This window comes from Synchiropus splendidus, chromosome 1, assembly GCF_027744825.2.
Source record: "Synchiropus splendidus isolate RoL2022-P1 chromosome 1, RoL_Sspl_1.0, whole genome shotgun sequence".
Taxonomy (NCBI): Eukaryota; Metazoa; Chordata; class Actinopteri; order Syngnathiformes; family Callionymidae; genus Synchiropus; species Synchiropus splendidus.
In genome coordinates, this window is record NC_071334.1 from 17,982,351 (window position 1) to 17,999,000 (window position 16,650).

At 42.0% G+C, this 16,650-nt stretch overlaps 1 protein-coding gene across 3 annotated transcripts; it reads right to left on the reverse strand.

The window, feature by feature from the left end:
• Positions 1-780: 780 nt before the first annotated feature.
• kdr (kinase insert domain receptor (a type III receptor tyrosine kinase)) lies at positions 781-15,601 on the reverse strand. 3 transcript variants are annotated; one of them, XM_053853105.1, is made up of 30 exons: positions 15,316-15,601; positions 14,525-14,618; positions 14,247-14,449; positions 12,904-13,025; positions 12,341-12,509; positions 12,047-12,186; positions 11,714-11,897; positions 11,458-11,575; positions 10,843-11,003; positions 10,619-10,775; positions 9,526-9,637; positions 9,347-9,458; positions 8,934-9,275; positions 8,388-8,534; positions 8,182-8,313; positions 6,715-6,821; positions 6,277-6,412; positions 5,710-5,814; positions 5,530-5,643; positions 4,741-4,835; positions 4,521-4,671; positions 4,355-4,446; positions 4,165-4,287; positions 3,975-4,086; positions 3,121-3,220; positions 2,939-3,044; positions 2,599-2,735; positions 2,436-2,520; positions 1,973-2,055; positions 781-1,902 (listed from the first exon to the last, which is right to left on the reverse strand). In XM_053853105.1, the coding sequence occupies exons 1-30, from the start codon at positions 15,380-15,382 to the stop codon at positions 1,686-1,688; spliced, it is 4,023 nt and encodes a 1,340-aa protein (XP_053709080.1). In that variant the 5' UTR covers positions 15,383-15,601; the 3' UTR covers positions 781-1,685. The 3 variants fall into 3 exon arrangements, with proteins under 3 accessions (XP_053709080.1, XP_053709081.1, XP_053709082.1); XM_053853106.1 differs by having other exon boundaries at positions 782-1,902; positions 12,341-12,506; XM_053853107.1 differs by having other exon boundaries at positions 783-1,902; positions 4,747-4,835.
• Between the last annotated feature and the right edge of the window lie 1,049 nt (positions 15,602-16,650).

Sequence of the window (16,650 nt, forward strand, 5' to 3'; positions counted from 1 at the left end):
GTACTAAAGGGACTCCCTGAATCACTTTGCTTGTCCAATAAGCACTTGTTCTCATGCTTGACTTCTCAATGATGTTTGAGTGAAACAAGTAGGCGAAAGCCTCTGAGTCATTTCCTTTTGTTGGTTTTAATTATCACAGCAAGCAGTCCCTGATTGTAGACAAAACATATTTGCACACGCCTTCATCTTTCCGCATCCACCAGTTTTGGGATCATAAATTTAAAAACTAGGTCACTCAGAGACTGACTCAGAGCCATTGGCCCGACGTGGTTTAATAGTGGTTTAATACAAGAATCTAAGTGAATTCTTTTGCATCCACTTATTCCAAGTTTCAACTACTTTAATATCTGGGCCTGTGTGCCCTTCAATAAAAAAGTGATAATTTTATGATCACTCAAATTTGCAATCTTATTTTCCAACTTTAGCGGTTCATTTCCAAATAATTTCTTTTCATCATTGTAAATAAACAGCAATTCACATCAATAGAATGGTTCCCTCATAAAACTGACAAGAAACTGAACTCAAATGAACAGGATCAAAGATATTTTTTTAAACCTTTAAATGAAAGTTTTACATTAACACCATCATAGTGCTGATAAACTAGCGTCAAGTTTAATTGCTAGTGAATCAGCTGTTGACTCCAGTTTCTAAATAAAAAACATGAAAATGTCCCTATGTTTGGCATCATAGTCAGTGTTGCATCGATTATGAAAGACAATACAATAAAAAAAAAAGAAAGCAGCTATTTATGGACAATGTTATGGGCTAAATGCTACTTCAGAAACAGTGACATGCTGTGATACTACTGAGGGTGGTGAATGAAAGACATGCTGGGTGTAGTGTTGTGGTGACGTAGAGTCACAGCAAAGAAGGAAGTGAAGACCTTAAATGTGCACTTCAGTAATGTAAACATTCTGGCTAACATCAGCACCCATGTAACAGAACGCACCTAAGAAAACACCAAAAGTTAGATGAGCATTGTTTCTCGGCACACGTGCGTGCATGTAAGCACGCTCATGACCACACGCACAACACAAACACATGCACACTCACACACACAAATAAGTCAAGGCTGAGAAAGTATTGTGTTCTTTGTTTGAGACGAAGACAAAGCAAACATGGGCGTGGGACATAAACAAGGTTCTGGGTAAAATGTCATGGGAATTTTCTCTTTTCTCTTCAAGCAAAAATACACAAAGCCCACTATGCATCAATTTATTTTATAAAACAATTAACAGTTGAATTGAATAAAATACCGTATACAGATAGAAACAGCTCAAATTCAATGACTCTTCTGAGTCATTGAATTTTTTCTGAGAACCTCCTCCTCTGGCATTCCAGTGTGCCAACTACATAAAAAGGACACATAGAAAATAGTCACAGTGATTCAACTATCTTACAATTCCAGGTGTCATTTCCTGGCACGGATTGTGCCTCGAGAAGAAGGTGTGTCCTCTTGTCTCGGCGCCGCAGACCTTCCACTGGCTGTGCAAACAAGATAGCCTCCCTCCCACCGAAGAAAGCTGCCCTTCAGAGCTTATCAAACAGCCTTCACTGACTCCCAGTAGTTGTATTAAAATATCCCAGAAGAAAATACGTTGATACTGATTTTATAGTTTACCTCGTGAACACTGTGGCACATTCTGTACATGCAACTTAAATACTCCTGTTAGGGGTTAGGGGTGTCAGACAGGTGGCGTGCTGTACCGGATCTCCACGCTGAATTTATTGGGTGTGTTGGGGTGAGGGGGCTTCTTCAGCATGCTGTGCTTCATGATAGCCTCTTCGTTGGCGTAGATTGGCATGTCGGCGTCATCTGAGTGGTAGCCGGACTGGTATCCACTCGTCTGATTGGACGACTCCGAGGCTACTGACTCTTTACTCTTACAGCGAAGCAGTTGGCTGACGGGAGGAGCAGCAGGGTTGGAGAAGATCAGAACTTTAACTCCCCTAATCGACTGTTGACTCTCACCTGAAGTTAGGGGTTGTTGGAAGTTGATTCATATTTTTCACTTCCTCTGGTGAACAGCTCATACAGTTGCTCATGTGACTCTCCTGCACAAAAACATTGTCTCATCACTAGATATTGCTGAGATACCGTTGGTTTTGCGTTTCAAGCATAACAACTGCTCCGTCATTGTAAGTGTATCTCATGGCTCCAAATACAATACATACTTGTATGTATCAACACATAGAGCCAGCTGATTCTTTTGTACCAAATGTAAACATTAGTATTTTTAATAATGCACCATGTTGAAACAAAATGTTTGTAAATTGCCTCAACAATTGGAATGAGGTAACTACTTCTGTGATGTTATTGTTCTGACCTCAAAACAAAAGTGGGTTTATATGATCTAAAGAAAGTCTGGTAAAACGATATACATGGTTCCACCTCATCAAATTGGTTTGCACAGCTGTTCAGCACAAACGCTCACCATGACACTGCTGTGCTGCACTGGAATGTCTTCAAACGTCTTCATACTGAGCGGCCTGCTGCTGCGTTCACCTGACTGTGAAGGTCTGCAGAGCACATCAAGTGGAGCAGGTCAGCTTAGAACTAGAGCAGTAGATGGTGTAGAGGAAAGGATGGGCTCTGACCCCAAGGATGGAGCGTTGTCATAATGAAGCTGAGACCCCAACATTTCTTGACTCTGCTGCCTGTTGTAGGGGTCCCTGTGGTTGGGGGATACTTCTGCCTGGTTTTCTGTAGTCAAAGGGATGTAGTCCTTCCCATCCTGCACCAAAGATTTTCAACATTTCCATGAAAGCATAGAGTGCAGTTCACATTAGCACAGGTCTGTCATCCGATCTCTCCTTGCTACCAATATTGTTTATAGCCACACAATGGGCCACTATGAGCCAACTATTTGTGAAAAGTTCATTGTAAACAAGAGAACATTCAATTTGCGTTCCCTTTCCCGTCAGATCAAATAAAAACCTGTTGGGCGCTGGCCTGTAGCAGGTCTCCCAGATGTTCCACCAACTCTGCAAACGTTGGCCTGTCAGTGGGCTGAGCCAACCAGCAGTCCAGCATGGTCTGGTAGCTGCAGACACAGAAATGTATATTAAGATTCTCTCCCCAGCAGCAAGTGGCAATGTGTTGTCAGTATCACCACTCACATCTCTGTGGTGGCGTATTCTGGAGGCCTCATCCTGGTCCCCTCCTTGAGCCTCCTGCAGAACGACTCATCGATGCAAACCCCAGGATAAGGAGAGGCTCCTGCAAGGAACATGTGCCAGTTAGACACAAGAATACAGCGTACAAGTGTACAGGAATCTTAAGATTACAGACGTTTGTAAATTTGATTTTCCATTTTAAAAAAGAATTGGACCTGTTTGATATCGATCAAGAAGAATACTTGTTGACTTTAAAGTTGTCATGTGCATTTGCAGTTTCTTTTCTGTATTTATGTTCATGAGAGAAACAGGTTTGGGTCTGAGATAAAAATAAATAAATAAATGAGGAACAAATGAGTGAAAAGTAATTGAGAGGACTCCAGTGGACTACAGTGACAGCCATCACCCACCAATGGTGGAGACATGGAACAGGAATGAGCAGTCCCAGGAGTGGGCAGCTGAGCCAACTTAGCTCAAGAAGGCAGCAGCAGCTCATGCAAGAGGTCACAAAAGACCCCGCAACAACATTCAAAATCCTCACTTGCCTCAGTTAAGGTCATAACGGCACCTTAACAGAGAGACTGGGCAGAGTTGCGAGTGGAACCTCGCCGACCTAGCTAAAAGAACTTTAAGGCTTATCTCATCTGAGTCTTCCTCTAGACTTCAAGACCAAATGCTAGTTCCCTCAAGCTGAGGCGAACTTGGGTTCTGCAGCAAGACATTGATATTTGTGTCAATGGGAACACAGGGACTAAACTATACAAAATACTTTCCATAGTTAGTAACTGAATCTAAATAATGTAGGCGCAGGTAGCTATATTTGGAACTATGGCCTTGCAAATTAACCAGAGACTTACCCAGAGAGAAGATCTCCCAGAGAAGGACCCCAAAGGACCAAACATCACTCTGTGTGGTGTACACGCGGTCAAAGATGGTCTCAGGAGCCATCCACTTCAGGGGCAGACGGGCCTGGCCAACAGTACAGATGTCTGCATTAGTGTTACCAGGAAATAGCTGTATTATTGATGTAGCAGTGGCGACACTTACATCTCCCTTGCGCACATAGTCAGGATCTTTGTAGACATCTCGAGCCAGTCCGAAGTCACATATCTTCACCACGTTGTTCTCTGATAGCAGGATATTTCTGGCTGCAAGATCTCTGTGGATGCACTGCAGAGAAAGCGCAAACGTTAGCTATAGCATAAAAAGATTTAGGCTGCGAGTCATTTTATATTACCTTGCGGGAGGACAAAAACTCCATTCCCTTGGCAACCTGGAAGCTGTAGCATATTAGGTCCTCCATGGTGAGATGGTCTTCATCTGAGCTCTCTGGAGTCACACGTCAAGTGGTGAATTTGAACAAAGCTGAACTAATATATTAAGGCATCATATTTGAGACTTACCGTCGTCAGCATGTGCACTGTTGTCCAAAGCTTTGGAGCAGACTGCCGTCCCTGTGGAGATCTCCAGCTGGGTACTCATCCCCAGACCCAGATCCCCTTCAGTGACATCCTCTTCAGCAGGAGACGACCTCCGGCTATTGATTCTCTTCCTCTGGTGTTGCCACATGACTCAGTGTTAAACTCAAATGTGCTGCACTGTGCTGTTATGTGTTGAAATCACCTTCACCTTATATGGGCTGTATTCTCTCCGCTTGCTCTTCAGGTAGCTGGAGAGATTTCCATGTTTACAGTATTCTACGATCACCATCAAGGGTCCTGACGACACCAGGAATTAATGGTCAATGCAGTGAGAACCATATAAACACAAGGGGCATCACATTTTGAACTTTGACATTGAGACTATTTTACCAAATCCATTTCCATAGTAATAGGTCATCAGCAGCATCAGCAAGCCTTAACTGTCATTGAAAGACATATCACATGTGCCTGACCTACTTTTATGAAAACACATTCCTTACAAGGTGTAGAATCTGAGTAGGTGATATGTGTTCGCTAACCCTGAAGAAAAGCCCACAAATACCTGTGAGGATTATTGCAGATGGGTAAATGTATACATTTTAATTGTATACCTTTGTCTGGTGACTGGTCTGGTCTGGGTGATGGCATTGGTTGCTTTTACATCTGTCAAATTATTCTTATAATTTATATGCTGTGCTCTTGTTTTATTGCCTTTTCTATCTCTGATTATATAGTATGGTGTCAAGAACAAAGCTTTCATGTGTCACCTGAGCATAACTGACTCATTTGTACGTCAAAACTTCCGTTCACCTCAGGTTTTTGTGACATTCGTGACATGCAACAATAAGACAATTTCAAAATCAGCTTTTTTTTAAACTGTGTGTTTGTGTCAGACTGGCAACAGCTAACAGCACACTTGATCATCTACATTGCATATGCTTTAAAAAGGTTGTCATGTTTTTTGGAGGACATTATGATTGGCAGGTGGCACCTCCAGGTTTGGTACAGGCTCCCAGCAGATTGACAACATTGAGATGATGTCCAATGTGAATGAGAATCTTCAACTCCGACATCAAGGCGCGGTACTCGCTGGACGTAGCGCCCTCTGTCATATAAACATAGCTATTAGTTTGGCTTCTGCAAGCGGGAGTCAATGATGAGCTTGACTTGCCTTTCAGCATCTTCACAGCAACAGTGGTGCAGGTGGCGACCTTTTCAATGCCAAAGGCTGCAGCTTCCACAACCTGGCCGAACGCTCCTCGACCCAGTGGGTCACCTGCAGAACAATTTATTCTCCAGTGAGTTGTACTGATCATGAGAAAAAATATTTTTCATAAACATGGATTACACTTTTATTTTCGAGCATTTGAGCTATCTAAGCAGCTATTTTGTTTCTATGGGATGCGGAGCTCACCAAACTAAAGTCTGATATTATCTCAACTCAAAGTCTGTAGGATTTTCTGCTCGGATTATGACAGGGCTGCGTTTGAGTTTGCAATTAGGCTGTCAAAGAGCAAGTATGAGGCATGAATGTACAAGGTATGAATGACAGCACCGATTACACGCCAAGATGTTTTCTGACTGACACTTGGTGCATGCAATTTCAAATACGGTGTCTATTTAGTTAGCAGAGCGACTCACAGAGCAAGAAACTTCACACAGGATTGTGAATTTCTGTATCAATGCAGGTGATGACTCTTGCAGGCTTATAAGATGAATCTGGAAACACGCTTCTCACCAAGCTTCAGTCTGTCTCGAGGGAATTCCCATTTATTGGCATCATAGGTGAGTCTTTCACACTGCTCATCCATGGGCATGTCCTCCGAGTCCAGGATCATGGACAGGTAGCCGGTCTTCATTTCCCCTCCAGTTGACTGAAATAAGGGGAGAAAGAAGCGAATGTGACAAGCTCCTCTTTGTTCATTATAGCCACACAATACAGTCAGCAAGCACGGTGCCCCTACGAAAATAAAAGGGGCTTCACTCAGTTCTGGGTGTCTACGTGACTTATGAGGACAGGACTGTTCTGTGTTGTTGCTGGACACAAAGACCGGCCGCCACTGAGAGCCAACACCGTCGCTTCTAATCAGCCTGCTGCATGTCTGAGTGTTTTTGAGTTTACTCCAACAGCACCATCGTGTCTGCATGATCACATCCAATTGGGGAACTGTCCTACCCTCTTTCTTCCACGGATTACAAAGACGATCAGCAACCAAAAAACCATGGCGATGACCACCAAGCCAATGGGGACGATCAGCTCCACATTCGTCTTGTCCTCTGCACCTGAAAGTATACAGTTAATTTAGCCATCTGTCAGTCTACTTTCCTTTTGTGTAAAAAAATATGTTATCACTTTAAATATCAAAGTTACATTCAGGCAATTAAACTGAATATACAGTATGTCTCCAACGATCAACAAGACTAAAAGCAGGCAGTGCATAACAGGAATAACTGCATAAGATCTGTAGTTCTCTTTGATCTGTGGTGAGAGCAGGGAGCAAGCCATAGAAAGGAGAGGAATTAACAGGATGCAGAGATAAAGAAGGTGGAGGATTTGAAGTACTTAGGCTCAACTGACCAGAGCAATGGAGAGTGTGAGAAAGAGGTGAAGAAGCAGGTGCAGGTGGGATGGAAGAAAAGTATCAGGTGTGATGTGTAACAAAAGGGTGTCAGCGAGGATGAAAGGGAACATTTCCAAAAGGGTGGTGAGGCCAGCAATGTTGTATGGTTTGGAAACAGTGGCACTGAGGAAAAGACTAGAGGTAGCAGAGATGAAGATGCTGAGTTTCTCTCTTGAGTGAGCAGGACGGATAGGATCAGGGAGCAGTAGATCAGAGGGAGCAGTAGATCAGAGTGTCCATCTGATCTGCACATGTGGTCAGGTGTTTAGGAGACAAAGTCAGAGAGGCTAGATTGAGATAGTTTGGACATGTACAGAGGAGAGAGAGCCAGTACTTTGGTAGGAAGATGTTGAGGTTGGAACTGCCAAAAAGGCCAAAGAGGAGATTTATGGAGGTGGTGAAGGAGGACATGAGGTTTGTAGGTTAGAGAGAAGAGGAAGCAGAGGACAGGCCGAGATGGAGGAAGATGATCTACTGTGGCCACCCTGAAGGGAGAAGACGAAAGGAAAAGAAGATCTGTAATTCTCTTTAAATTCTTGACTGGAACAAAATGTTTTGTTTTGTTTTTTTCATTTGAGACGATAGTAATAAAATTTCAAATGCTGCTGTAATAACAAACTGTTTGCCAAAGTCAGTTATGCAGCAAATGCCTTTTCTTGATGAAGAGTTAACACGTCGACATTATCCTTGGTGATTTGGCTTGTTATTCTGGTGGTTATAGGAACAGGGCAGGGAAACAGGGTGGCCTCCCCATTTTGTCCTGCAGTCTATTGTCTGGAGCCAGTAGGATGTTAACTAACTGGGCCAACTTCCTCAAGCGGATGCTAAATGATTCTTACACTTATTCTTTGAAGCATGCAACTGCCCCTCAGCCTTAAATCAAATAAAATTTGTGAGTTTCACCAAGAAATGAAAACCCTCCTGTAAGTGTGATATATTTTTAGTGCAGGAAATAATAATTTCTCACTGACACAGTGGAGGTATAATTAGGAGCACTGGCTCTGGAACAAGCAGAGACTGACCTTCAGTCGACAAGTTGGTGTGTGAGCTGTCACAGCCGAGGTTGTTGCACGCGGTGCAAGTGTAGAGGCCGCTGTCCTCCTTCTTCACTCGTTGGATCGTCAGAACGTGGTTGTTTTGACCCAGAATCACGCCTGACAAGTAAATACTTCAGTCGCAATATTCATCCTTGTTTATGGGTATTTGGGTGTTTGTTTGTGTGTATTACCTGAACCCTCCTCTACCGTCTGATTGTTTTTCATCCACTGCACAGTTGGTGTCGGGGTTCCAGTGGCGTTACAAAGAAGCGCAACGGTGGCACTTATGTTGACTTTGTGGTCTGAAAAATTGTTCAGGATTCTTGCAGCTTTCAGATCTTAAAAAAGGGGGAAAAGGGATGTTGTTATTATTATTATTATTATTAGTGAATATTTGATGGCGAAAATGTTCGGTCCAGGATTACTTCTGTCTACTTTCTAATGGTTGTAGACATTAAATCTTCACTTGAGAAACTTCAAGTCAGCATATTATCAGCACTCCCTCCACGTCTGTGATGGATGGACTGTGCCTGTGTTGTTGTTTTTTTTTATTTACTCATGAACCCTTAGGGTGCTCACAAATGAAGAGCGCTGCATGAAAGATACGGAAATGTATCCAACTTTGTGTTGTCCTCACTCATTTATCACTTCAACCACTTGCTTCATGGCTGTTTCATAGGCGAAGTGAGACTGATTCATGTTGGATTTTATGTTTTTGTACTTCAATGAAGGCTCACCTCTGAGAGACAGCTGCCGCAGTAGACATGTTCTTTTCTTAGTGTTGATGTTTTCCGCCTGGCAGACGTACAGTCCGTCATCATGATGAGATGCATTGGGCAGCGTGAGGTCCAGACTGACATTAGTGCCCAGTGAACTGGTCAGCACAGCCTGGGACAAAGGTGCCTGCAGGGGTAAAGTGCGACAAGGCTGCACCGTAGGAAACCGGCCCACTTCTGAGGTGTTGGTAATTCGAAACCAGGTCAGGTTTGTGTACTGCAGTTTGTCGGCTTTACAGTGAAGGACCACCTGGTCTTCTTCAAGAGGCTCGTTGGATGGAGACATGGTTATCTCCAGAGTCCCTGTGGTGGAAAGATGAGTACAATGTAAAGATCAAAACCAGAACCATGTTGATATTTTAAGTGAAACTCACGGGTCACATGGAAAAAGATGGCACGTGAGTCTTCTCCAACTTTGTTGTGCACAGTGCATCTGTAGATACCATGAGTTTCTGCCTTCTGAATCTTCAATATGCCCTGTATTTTCTGAAAAAAAAAAAAGAACTGCTGACTCTGGTAATGCAGAAACTTCCCGCCAAAGATTTATAATTACCTTCTGAGCGTGATCTGTGTCTGTGGAGATCCGCTCAATGTGGTTGTGCCCAGTGGTGTTGGTGATGTCTCTCCAAGCCGTGCACTGCGATATCTGCCCCTCGGATTTGGAGCTACATCATAGCAGAACACAAAGGTCTGGTTTGAAACTGCAAGTGAAACTGGCTCCTCTTTGCCTCAAATCCATGTGCACACACAGACCAACAGAGTCTCCACATATCTGAAAATGTTGTATTGATCCAGCCACAGTAAAAAGTGCAAACATGAAACAATAATCTTACCGGTGCGTTACTGTTTCATGGGAGAGGATTTGTCTCATCTGACTTTAAAATACATATTACTTTGAATTTCTATCAATGATCATTTTTTGCACCGGACTAATTCACATTAAATTCAATGGTCAAAATTTAAAGACAAAACATTTCAGTGTAAAAATATGAAATTGAAAAATTTCTGGTAGCTTTTATAGAGGAACTTAAAGCTTAAAGCTTTAAAGCTCATTTAAGAATAAATGTTTTAAGCTCTACAAAACATTCAAATAAAACTCTCAGATCAGCACAAATGCTTCAATTATTACTGTAATTGCTGTTACTTTTTGTGAAAACAGTCCAATCAGAACAGCAAGTCAGAACAGGAGACCAAGTGTTTTAACTTTTTTCTGAAGCTGGAGCAGGAAAGTCTGCCAGTGAGGAAGGAACAACAGGAAATGTGGAGTAGGAATGACTGAGGAAGCGCTCAGATGTGGAGAGGCAAGATAAGAAACCTGCTCATCCCTGACCGTCTGCTGTCCCATTTGTGTTCTCGCTACAGAGATGTTGTGTAACTTCAGCAACAAAGCCACCAGATAAAGCGACTTCTTCGAACAGAAAATATTATGTTGAAAAAATCACAGCGCTGACATTGTGAGCAGCCTGAATCACATCCGGTGGTCGTAGTTGACTCTCATTGTCTCCCTGTGTGTTTGTGTCAACAACATGGCGTGCACTATTCCTCAGCTAAGTCAATAACCTGTTGACAATGACTGACTGATAAATCACAGAAAAACAAGAGCTTGTTTTGGGGAGTGCTCAAGCACAAACAGGAAGGGGACTCACATAAACGCCTGGGGGCAGTCTTCTTTAGACATCCACTGCCACTGGACGTGTGTTGGCAGGGGCAGCCCTCGGGCTGTGCACCTGAGCGTGGGGCTGCTTCCATAAGGGAAGATGTCACTGTCGGTGGCCACGTCTTTGTCGATGATATACGGAGGATCTGTGGAAGAACCAGACTTATTTCATGCCCGTCTCCACGTCATCCGTTACATCACTGTAGTACTTGCAATTGACCACAAGTTGAAATGTAAGTCTCCGATCTGCTCCCGTATTAGACAGCACGATGGTGTAATTCCCAGCATCCATCTCTGTCACATCATGAATAGTGAGTGTGTCTTTCTTCTGACTGATCCTGTAGACTTCTTTCAAAGGGAGGTTGTTTTTTAACCTGGACAGAGGAAAACAATGCAGCCAGAATTAGCTTTGTAACATCTTCAACATGGATTTTTCATTGTTTAGTGGATAACACCGAAGGACGCACGCTCACTTACACGTTTCACTATTTCTGGACCTCACAGTGACAATGATTTCCCCAGCCCATCATCCTAAACTTTACCATTGAAAACAAATGGCTAACCCCACAAAGTAGCCTGACAAGACTTGTTACTCAGAAGCAGGGCGAAACATGCATGCCACACAACACATACTTCAAAAGAATACAAATAATTAGATAATAAAAAAGAAATAGAAATAACTAATTATACGCCTACACACACAAACACGTAACTCTTCTCCTTTTCATTCTCTGCATCATATAAGTTGAATTACTGACTGAGTTGCATGCAGTGTATCAACTAAGAAGCCAACTGAGAAACGAGCCTCTCATTCAGTCATCAATTTACCATTTAAAACTGGGAGCCGGATATGCTGACAAAATCATGGTGGTGGAAGAGAATGTCTGTCCCACCGTCGCCTCCCAAACCTTCGTCCTCGGTTCCTTGATGTCGATGAATGGCTTTTCTGAACATCGCACCAAAATATGTGAGCGATGGAGTAAAAACGATTCAATAGATGCAAGATTGTGTCATTTTTCTTTGTTGGTTTTAAATGTTGTGTTTCATATTGAATGGATGGTTGAGCAGTCTTTACAAGACCTACCGTAAACTTTAAGAACTGCTGAACTGCTTTTCTTCATCTGTCCACTGGATGCAGTGCATGTGTACTTTCCTGTATGTTCTTCTGTCACATTGTCGATGGTGAGCGTGTTGGACATCTCCAGCGAGTTCCACAGTTTCTTTTTGTTGGCTGTAATGTGAACCCGGCTAGAGCTGTAGCCAGAAGTCTGTCAGAAAGAGAAGAAAGAGAACACTGAAAACTTAAGGCAACCATAAAAGTTGGGTGAAACAAGAACGATCAAGTATGAGGGGGAATTGAGGGTCTCATCAGACTTCTGGTGAACAGGTGGTTACGTTCAGTGTTTGAGGGACTGACCAGAGGTTCGCCTGAGTGAGTCCAGTTGAACATGATTCCCACTTGCGGCTCAGTGTGGGCAGTGCAGGTCAGCACCAAACGCTCCCCCACAGAAAGCTGGACCTTATCAGGGGTCAGAGTGAGGTCATGGATCTTGTATCCTGCGGAAAAGGGAGGAGAGGCCAGTCAGACGTCGGCTATTGTTCTCCCCAGACTCTTGACTTTCTCTCCTTGTGGATTTTTCAGCCTCTTGCTCCGCATTTAGGTTGACACATTTATAAATTGTACAATGATAAGCAGTGGGTTGTTACTTACCGACAACGACCACAATGTATAGCGACGACTTGAAGGTCTCATTCTCAATACGAGTCTGGCAGTAAACCACACCAGCATAGCTGATCAGGTGACTGGGGACGGTGAAACCAGTCTTGGGGTCCCACAAAGACTCCATCCAATAAGGATAAAGGTCCTTGTTTGGATACTTCTGGCAGACATGGAAAATTACAGGTCTCTCTTGACATGACATATTCTCTTGACATATTTCCAAAATGTATCAAAAATTCTCACTGTTCATTTATTTTTAGTTGTACACATAGTGTAAATAAAGTCTCTGTCTCTTTTCAGTCATAAATCTCCTAATGGTCAACACAACAGCAATGGTTGTGTTGGTTGTGGACACCCAAAACACTGTCTATGTTGAGGATTTTGGGGTGTGATTTCACAATTTGTATTTGTTTTTTCAATTATTACACAATTCACGTATATCTACTTCATTCCTAATACTCAATTCAACAACATTTCATTTCATCCCATCTGGTATTTCGACTTCCATAATGCATTACAGCAATTCTCAGGCTGTAAGAAACACACGTTCTTACAGTATGAAGTGTGACGTTGAGATTCTCCAGAGATCCTCGACATGGAATGACCACTGGCTCCCCCTCACGGATGAACACCACGTCGTACTCTTTCTCCGATGGTATGAAGGGAATCCGGTAATCTAGAATGAAGTCATTTGAGTCAACATGGATCAGGAATTTGTGCCGACCAAAACCAGCATTTGATGTTTGCATCAACTTTCTCTTTTCGCCTTAGGGATTGTTTTTGATCTTGAATGAATAAATCAATTGTCTGTTGAATGTTTTCTGTGTCTCTTGCAGAAACCCATCAAGAAACAGTGATGAAAACAGCTGCCATAACCTTTTTTTCTTCCACCATGATTTATGTACAAAAGGAGTCTCTTTCAGGGTTCAACCGTCCTGTATTAAGGCTTGTTAAAGATCCGCTTTTTGCATGAAGCTACTCAGGTCTCTAACATGACAGATAGATAACATGAAATTATCTTTTTGAAAAATTGTATTTGTATTTTTTTAATTACTTACTGTGCTCTCAACAAGAATAGAATATTTTACATCTGTTCTGCAATCACAAATGACAGTGGTGGATTGTCAACAGAAGGCGTATTGACACTGTCTGTCACCCATAGTACCAGCACAGGGTATTATGTTGCATTTATTTTTAAGGGAACATTTTATATGTTGTTTTTAAATAACAATCATTACTGTCTTGGGTCGAGATAGCTCAGATGGTTGAGTGTTCTGCCTGTGACTGAGATTTGACTGGTTCAATCCCTGCTCCTGACGTGTTTGTGTCGTGGTGTCCGGACTGTTCAGAAGATGCATTGCGTCGCAGCCTACTGCTGTCAGTATCTGAACGGGTGACTTAGTGTTGGGTTGCTGGATAAGTATGGAAAGTGCTGTATAACTAAGAGCCGTTCTTACCATTTACCGAAATGTAGATGATAATAATTTGAAGGAAAAAGCTTCTTCTTCTTCATGACTTCCTGCTAGCATCCTAGAATCGATTGGCCGAAGGTCACTTTTCCGCGGTGCCCAACGTTTTGTGACCTCACCTTCCCACAGCTTCAGCTAGCGCTCATTTTTTGCTTCCAAGAATGTCTTTTTTTTGACGATTAATGTGGGGTCCTTCAGCTCTGATCAATGTTCCAACCACTCAAGGTTCATCTTGGAGGCCTCGATTGGTTAGAACAAAAATGTAATACAAAGGTCTTTGAGATCCTTGTTGAAGAATTGATGGCATCGCTGACTTTAGAATTCATAAAATTGCTTTTTGCTGCCTTGACTAAAGTTGAGAACTGTGAACTGTGATTATTCACTATTGTCAAGTGTGTGTCAAGTAGTTACCAGTGGGTGCGTCATACCGTTAACAAACACATAGGCAGCGGTGGACATTTTGCCATCTTCGGCTCTCAAGTCTCTGTAGGAGCACCGGTACTCTCCTGTCTCATTAACAGTGGCATTTGAGATCAGCAGGCTGGTGCAGAAGAGCCCAGATCCACTGCAGTCGGTGATGGAGAAGTGGGAGCTTGTTGAAGGTGTTGTCCACTTCAGGTACTGTCGACCTCTGTCAGATGAAGTCAAGGTCAAAGATTGTGTTTTCAAAAAAAAAAATTAGACGAATATCAGTGTGATGTTCTACCTGCATGTCAATTCAAGGTTGTCTGACTTATTAATGTGGTGGGTTCCTGTTATGTTCATTGTTGGTGGACCAGGCATGAAACGCAGATCAATGGCTGAGGGCAAATGGAAAAATATGTTATTACACAATGATGAAAACAAAGAACAACCACAGCTCTCACCCCGTCATAGCCATAAAAGATATCATTAAAAATGTCTCAGTCAATTGTTTTGAGACTCCTGTGACCAAGGAGTATTTTTCCACCCTTCTACAGCAAATGGTGGCAACGTGTCAAAACAGGAAGCTAGGGACGAGGAGCCGGGTCAGACTCAATAGCCCAGTGCTCTGTGGCCTATAGGTGGGGTTCCTGTTTCTGAGGATACAGCAGAGCAGCACCTCCCTGCCAGACCCACACACACAGCAAACTGATGGAAAAAAACGCCACTTGTTTCCAACACATAAATTCTGCCCATTAAAAAGAGTTCAAAGAAAAGTAAGTTCATTAAATTAACCATACTTATGTAGTTACAGTCAGACCATTGGGTAATATAATGATGTACTCTGCCAAATCTGGATTCAAACTTTTACTTCCTTGCGACTCGCCATCACCATCAACATGTCTGTTCGGTGCTTGTGAACCACGGCATCCTTTATATCTCCTTCAAACTTTCCTTCATGTGCCGCAATGCTTTCTGATCTAACTCCAGGACAATACCTTTCAAGTGCCTTTCACGTTTAAAGAACTTGTTTTTGTTCAGAAATTAACCTTTTCTTTAAAATCATAACAATCATTTTAACAGGTAAAAACTTACCAGCAATGACGCATATTTCCAGAGTAAGTCCCAAAAGAGGGATCTTGGAGACCAATCGAGCCATCATCTGACACTGAGCAGACACAAGGTCAAAAAAATCCAGTTGATCACAATTAAGAAGAATAATCCCACACGTCCATCAGGAATCCATGTTTTTTTATGTTTTTCGTTCACCAATTTGGTGAGAAAAAGGAGAGTTGTGGACGTCGACTGACGAAGAGCAGTTGTGTTGATCAGTGGAGAGTGAAATTTGTCCCTGTGGACCTCAAACTTCTGCTGAGGCGAGAGAGAGGCTGTAGGGGAGGAGTGACTGGCCACAGCTCACGAGTGAACACAAGAAGAAGATGGTGCTTTTGGACTCTGCTACACGCATTTTCACTGTATTTGGTGGAGATTCAATAGATAGGATGATCGTTTCTATAGCTATTTAGGACCAAATGTACAAATATTATCTTTGTCAGGGCTTGAAAAACATTTGGTTCCAGTTACTGAAAAACATTTAATTTTTTTAACAATAGACTGCATGTTTTCCAAAAAGTCACCATTGAATAGTCAACCTCTAAAAAGAAACATTTGCCTGATGAGTTTGTGTGAGAAAAAAGTCTTTTTCAAAAACTGCAGAATTTGGTAGAAATGCTGATCATGATTATTTCCTTAGTTTTTTTTTTTTCTTGGTAAGCTTTAACTTGATCTAACATTTAACATAAAACATTTATATCCCTATGTTGATGCAAAGCAACATTCACTCATATTTGATTACTGAAGAAAGAAATTGTACAAAACAACTAAACAAAACATGTTTCAGCTGCTTTACTCTTTATTAATCATTAATTTTAAAAAAAATTATCCTTAAATCATTGATCATTATTCAACTATTCCAACTTCAAAAAGAGGAATTACAATCCCTCTGCCCTCTGGCACTGAAATCAGCATGATGTGGAAAGATGGCATATTGTTCAGAGCTTAGTCCACATGTTTCCTGACCTGGTCACTTTCACAGAGATGGCAGAACAAAAAAAAATTCTGCCCCTAAAGAAATAAAACTTCCTGACGGGCACTCCTCATCAAACACATGTTAAACATTTTCCACAAGTTGCCATAGTCGAATTAGTCTTACATTGCAGTAAAAATATTGCATATATGTATTGTACATTGAAATTCCTCCACAACATTGTTTTAAATGCCACATTGTTTTGGTTCTATTTTTTCCAAGGCTAGTAAAGGTCAGATGTACAGTTGTATTCAGAAAGAATAGAGCAGATAGTTCTGAGATATATATATATATATATATATATATATATATATATATATATATATATATATATATATATATAT